We start from the raw sequence: 6,511 nt of genomic DNA on the forward strand, positions 1-6,511 counted from the left end.
AGGGTTAAAAATTTGAAAATTAAAGAATATTTGATATTTCTTATTAGACACGATTAAGTTTTCCAGTTTTTGTTTTTTTCCCCCACTAGAGTCAAACACTATCTTCCACTCAGAACTGAACACCAGTTGATTATACACTACAGCTGCACACACAGCACACAGACTTATTTTTTAAATTCTATTTTAATTGTCTTTATATCTCCTTTTTAATTGTCTCTGTTTTATACTAACTTGCCTCAGTTATTATTCTTATCATTACCTGATGTGTGCTGTTATGTGGTTGTCACATTTGTAATTAGCCTCTGATGGGAGGTTCGAGGCGGCTTCGCTGTTGAAATACGTTGTATGACTCTCGAAATGCCAATAAATTATGTTGATTAATAAAGAAAAAGATTCTTGCAGTTGGCAGAGCGTGTGTGAACCCTGAGCTAGTCTGTCAGGACGGAGGGGCAGGTGTGCCTCAGGTAGGTCAGCAGCACAGGTGAGTGCGTGCTGCAGTCTGAGCTCTCACCTGGGTGGCTAAAGACAGAGTGGGGAAGCCCTGAGGAGGGGGCCCTATCTACCGCAGAGAGCTGAGAGGCGGAGATGGTTCGGGGTGCAGACCAGCCCTGGCTGCTGCTGCGGCCTCCCCTGACAGTCTCACCCCTCCGTGTGTCCACGCCCTCCTGCTGCTGGACCTTCTGCCCGCTCTGACCGGCGCCGGAGGGGGCCGTGCGACTGTGGGCGGGGCTCCTGCGTCCCAGGCCGGGGGCCGGGGCCGGGGCCGTGGCGGCGGCGGTCGCGGCAGACGGGGAAGTCTGGATCACTTGCTCCAGGGTGGGGCTCTTCCGTAGAGGGTCCAGGGTGGGACTGCTGCGGCCTGCAGGGACACCAGGACAGGGGGCGGGGTTAGTGGTGCGGACAGTCGCTGGGTTTCCATCACAGATTTGCGAAAAAACTTAAGCGATGTCCAAAACATTGGCAAGTGTGTGTCTATTGTAGCCGCTCAATAAAGCCAATGTAACATCTCCGTAACTTCTTTGTCTCGTATTGTGTCATATGGCGCCTTCCATAAGGATGAACCCTTTTTTTTTACTTAAATTTTGTTGACCTTAATAATATTCTGGCCATCTTTGCAGAAAACATTCCGATGATTTTTCTTTTCTTTACAATTTTTTTTTGGTGATTTTTAAGGAAAACATGTCTCCCAAACTGGTTTCAGGCTGGCCTAACCCCAACGCCTTTCGTAAGTAATCGCCGCTTTTTTCTCTTTAAGAAAATTTTTGGTGATTTTTACAGAAAACATTTTGGTAGTTGGGTGATAGTGGTAATCATTATCATTGTTAACCCTTTGAAACCTGGAGCGACATCACTTTTCTCGTGTGGCGTTCACACACCTTTCATCAGTAATTAACCCTTTGAACTCTAAAGATATCAGTTTAATTTCTTTGGAAAATATGGGAAAAGGGCAATGAGCAACTTGGTAAGAAATAACCTGATAATTACAAAAATAAGAAGACTTGGAAAAAAAACAAAAAATTAAGCTTGGGAAAAATCCCCAGATTTTTATTTCAAAAAATAAAATAACAACCAAAAAACATCTGTTGAGCCCTTTTGAGAGAATTTTCTTGTTTTCTTTTAGTTACTTTTCTTTTGTTTATTTTCAGTCAACTTTCTTCTAACTTTGCTGCTTTTTTTGGTTCATTTCTTAAATTGCTCGTCGCCCTCGACCCATGTCTTTGGAAGAAGTCGGGTCAGTATCCTCAGGCATCAGAGGGGTTAATTGTGCAGCATGAAATCATGAAGATGACGCACAGTAACAGCTGAGCGGTGTTACTGTTCGTGTAGAGGACGCCGGTGAGGCGGCGACTGTTTGACGCCACACGGACGCAGAGGCCCCGGGCCCTTGGACATCATGCTCAGCCGAGACCCTGCTCCCTCGGCCTGTCCCAAGGTCCAGATACATTTTTACGAAGAACTTTCCAGGACTTTGAGGCTAATGTTAAAGACCATACATACTCTGAAACAACTGATTCTCCTTATCAGCTCTTTTTAATCATTAAACAACAGTGTTTTAAATATATATTATTTAAAAAATGAATTCAGGATTAGAACTGAATGTTGTTTATAATAACTTAGATCAAAATTGTCATTGGCTTTTCCCCAAAAAAATATGTGGTGCGCTGGGCAGCGGGTTTGGAGGGCATGTTGTCTCAAAAAAAGAATCAAAAATGACTCAGCAAGAAATAATAACAACAGAAATTATCGTTGGATTTTCACATTTCTGACTGTCCTTGAACACATCACGTGTTATTATACAGGTTTGTAAAACAGATTTTAATGACTTTTTCAAAACTGCTCCAGGCCTGGAAATTGCTTTTTGCAAATTCCGTGACCTTTTCCAGGTTTTTTATGACCCTCTGGCCCCTGGTGTCTTTTGTTGTCGACCCTTGAACACAGGAGAAGAACTTACCGATACCCACTGGTCCAAACTGGGGGGACACGAGGGGGCTGGTGCTGAACTGGTTGTAGGCTGGAACAGGGGCCCGGTTGAAGAGGCCGTAGGAGCCAGCAGACTGGAACGGGGTGGGAGCGGCGGTGGAAGATGAGGAGCTGGAGCTCATGGACGACTGAGGGGAAACAGGTGATGTTTGACTGTGAGCTGAGCGGAAACAGCTAGGTGCAGCTGCGACGGACTGACGGGGACGTACCTGGACGATGGCGGGGTCCTGAGGGAGGGAGCAGGTGGGTTTGGGCGGCTCACACACAGTCAGGTCCTTGATGTCGCTGCCCCTGAAGATGATGTACTCGAAGGTGTCATCACGAGGAGGGATGGGCCGGTCGGTGGGCCGGTCCTCCGTGCCGAAGGAGCGCACTGACGGGAGGAAACAAATCACAGCTAAGACCGACAGGTTCGCCTCAGCAGGCTGTGTTTTGATTTTACCGACCACAGACTGTATATAACGATGGACGACGCGCCCCCTCTGACCGCCGCTACGCTGCAGTGAGGTCAAAATATCCAAGATATGTGCGTTGCATACTGTGTTGATACAAGTTGCTGCGAACTTGCTGTATGTGATGTCTGAGGTTTTAGTTTTGATGAAACATTTGCTAAAAGCATCTAAACAAAGTTAAGTGCTGGAGTTTGTTAGATTCCAAATTCTAAATTTTGACAGAACAATTTTCATTTTAATTGAAAATGCAGTTCCAAAAATCGGTTATTGGACTCCTTAACAACTGTTTTTTGTTTTTTTTTCCCCTTAAGATTATTTTTTGGTATTTTTGCATTTATTAGATAGGACAGGAGATCGCCAGAATGAAAGGGGTAGAGAGGGGAGATGACATGCAGCAAAGGACTGCGAGCTGGAATCGAACCCGCGGTAGCTGCGGCGAGGACACTGCCTTCATTTATGAGATGCCTGCTTTATCCACTGAGCCACCAGACGTCCCGTCATTAACTGATGTTAATCGGTATCTGTATCAGCCCTGAAAAACTAATATCAGTTGACCCATAACTTTCAGCTTGACCTATGTCCCATTCGCCAACATGGAAGGGCGGGCTTTATGACCTATACCGCAGTCAGACACCAGGGGGCGAGACACACACACACACACACACACACACACACACACACACACACACACAAAAGGCTGGATGTTATTTTAATTTGCTAGTTTTCAAAGATATGTTTTCTTTAAAGATACCTAAGATATTTGGCTATTTTATCTGCTATTTTTTTTGGGTGATTTAGAAAACAGAGAAAAACACTAAAACTATCAGAGTATTCTGATATTAAATGTTAAAACAGCAGGACGTGCTTTGTAACGTGCACTTCACTGTCAGACTGCACTGCTCATCAGAGGGATAACGGCTGCTTGTAAAACGGTTTGTCGTCATAATCTGGAGCTGATGCAGCAGGTGAGCTAGTGCACAGCAGGTGAGCTGGTGCAGCAGGTGAGCTGAGGGCACAGCGGTGACGTCAGCTGCTCGGCCAATCCCATGCAGACACAGATAAGCCTCTTCTTCAGCACACCAAGTGGAAGGAGAAGTTACCGGTGGTCCGTGAACGTTACACCAGCTTTATCTTTATGTTGCAGGTTTTCATCTCTGTGCATCACAGATTCTCCTGCATTAAACTGTTCAGGTCCTTATTTCAAAGACAGACATATTGTACATATTTCTATTGTCAGTTCTCCTGTTTAGTTTATGTTTCTTAAATGTTGCAGTTTTTGATTTTATTATGTATTAATTCTGAAAAATAAATTGTCACTTGTAAGCTGTCAGAGTTCTTCGGGTCATATTTTGGAAGAATATTATGCAGATGCCCTCTGTGAGCTTTTTTATTGCAGGACAGACATACAGAACATTATCAGATTTTTTTAATCAAGACACAGAATCCTTTATTAGAAATAACAATGATAAAAAAGCTTGTCATCACTACCACTGCTATTTCTCTTCTTTAATAAATTTATTTTATATTGTTTTAATAGTGTAATTAATTATCCATTCACATGTCAAACTGTAGCACTTTTGACTATTTCATTTTTATGTGTGCAGCATTTTCCACAAGCTGCAACCAAACCCAGATGAAATATTTCTGTTGTGGATTTAGTTTGAATTACTGCCTTTTCCAGATGGTTCACCCTTTTTATGTTGTGTTAACCCTTTGAAACCTGGATCGATGGTTTTCTTGTGCTTCTTTCAGATGCCTTAAATGAGTTTTTAAACCTTTGAGACATTAGAAATCTGGTTGATTTTAGTGAGAAATGTTCTGCAAAATACATTAAATTAGCAAAAGAGGCAAATAGGTGATAAAAAACCCTGACAAACAGACAGAGAGAAAAACGTAAAATAATTTTGCTTATTCTTGGTTGTTGTTCTTTCTTGGTAAATCTGACTAATTTCTTAACTTTTGGGGTCATTTTTGTAAAGATGAAGAAAAATTAGAGTAATGAAAAATGGCAAAACTATTTACAAGTTTAAGATATTTTTAAAATTAATTTCCTTTCATTTTGTGCAAATTTTCAGAGATTCTAGTGCTTTTTGCTAATTTTGGGGGGATATCCTCTGAAGTTGCTCAGTGTCTTCATGTTTTTGAAATCTGCTCAGGTTTCAGAGGATTAACCTTTTAACACCTGGATCAGTTTTCCTGTGTGGCATTCAAGCCTCTCACTGGCATTAAAACCTCTTAAACCTGAGAAAAGTGGTTTTATTAACATAACCTAAATTATTAATTATTTAATTTTACTTTTTACGTTTTCAGGTATTTTTTTGCAACATTTTACTAATTTATTGCTTATTTTTGGGGAACAGATTTTAAATAATTTTTATTACAAATAACACCAAACCTTTCTTAACAGAAAAAGGAATACATACAATACATTAATGCTATGCTTCTGTATACATATCAGAATCAGAAATACTTGATTTATCCCCGAGGAGAAATTGCCTATTCATGATATATATTAAACATTACATTAATATTAAAAATATGAACTGCTTCATGGCCTTTTTAAACCTAAACCAAAATCAGACTGGTTGTAATTTAATGGTGCAGTTTCAGAAGAAATTGATCAAAATTATAATTATCAAAATTGTTTTTATTTCTCACTGAGCTGCTCTTCGTCCTCTCATTGCTTTCTGGAAGAAATCGAGCTAATCTGCTCGGGAATCAAAGGGTTAACTTGTGCTAGCAGTTGGAAAGCTGACTCATGTTCAAACACGGATTAAAATTCGGTGTTCAGATGATTAAAAGTGACTAAAACGTGTTTAAGTCGCGTGTTTGAGGAGGGATGTGTGTCTCTGTCATTAAATTGCCGCTCGGGTTGAAGTTACCGCCGTTAGCTTTATTAGTTTTAGCATTCTCGCGCACTGCATCATCATAGTGACGATATTAGCATTAGCTTCTGCTAGTTAGCTAACGCTAGCCGCTCGGCTAACGTGACTGACTCGTTCCCGCCCTGGATTTGAACCCGAGACCCACTTTTTTTATTTAAATTAAACTTTAAGTGACACACGCAGCGACTTAAGTGTCGGTCTGGACATGAATCACATTTAAGGTTTCGTTAAAAATCACCGTCAGACGACAACAACAACATTAGCCGCCGTTAGCATTAGCCGCTACCTTTAGCCAGAGCCACGGTGGAGTTCTCGGTGTCGATGGTGTACAGGATCCCTTCGTACCGGATCTCGGCCTTCGAGATCAGGCTGATCTTGCTGCCCAGGTAGGGCGTCCCGCCGCTCATGGTGGCCGCCGCGGGTGTGCAGTCCGAACAGGGGAGAGGGTGTCGGGCCGCTCGGAGCCGTGTGGTCGACGGTAACGGAGTGCGCAGCGAGTTTGTCCGGTCTGAGGTTTGTGTGCACCGACTACAACATGGCTACCTCAGCCTCCATCCAGCGGCGGGGCGCGCGGGGGCTAACGGGAACTCACAGTCTCGCGCGTTTACGCTCCCCCGCGAGATCTAGATCTGTGGCGGATAGATGAGCAAACACCGCCACTGTGTGTGTGTGTGTGTGTGTGTGTGTGTGTGT

General features: G+C 42.8%; 1 protein-coding gene across 1 annotated transcript; it reads right to left on the reverse strand.

Annotated features, from left to right (window-relative positions):
• Nucleotides 1-201: 201 nt before the first annotated feature.
• On the reverse strand, nt 202-6,397 carry LOC121938253 (protein LSM14 homolog A-like). The gene is made up of 4 exons (XM_042481522.1): nt 6,105-6,397; nt 2,691-2,854; nt 2,453-2,609; nt 202-859 (listed from the first exon to the last, which is right to left on the reverse strand). Exons 1-4 carry the CDS (start codon nt 6,223-6,225, stop codon nt 429-431), a joined length of 873 nt encoding a protein of 290 aa, XP_042337456.1. The 5' UTR covers nt 6,226-6,397; the 3' UTR covers nt 202-428.
• Between the last annotated feature and the right edge of the window lie 114 nt (nt 6,398-6,511).

This window comes from Plectropomus leopardus, unplaced genomic scaffold (assembly GCF_008729295.1).
Source record: "Plectropomus leopardus isolate mb unplaced genomic scaffold, YSFRI_Pleo_2.0 unplaced_scaffold28994, whole genome shotgun sequence".
Lineage (NCBI taxonomy): Eukaryota > Metazoa > Chordata > Actinopteri > Perciformes > Serranidae > Plectropomus > Plectropomus leopardus.

Excerpts from the sequence above, each read along its gene's own strand:
- LOC121938253 (XM_042481522.1), bottom strand. The coding sequence starts at position 6,225 with ATGAGCGGCGGGACGCCCTACCTGGGCAGCAAGATCAGCCTGATCTCG. Across the intron at positions 2,610-2,690 it reads AGGACCCCGCCATCGTCCAG|TCGTCCATGAGCTCCAGCTC; the intron begins GTACGTCCCCGT and ends GTTTCCCCTCAG. Across the intron at positions 860-2,452 it reads GTTTGGACCAGTGGGTATCG|GCCGCAGCAGTCCCACCCTG; the intron begins GTAAGTTCTTCT and ends GTGTCCCTGCAG.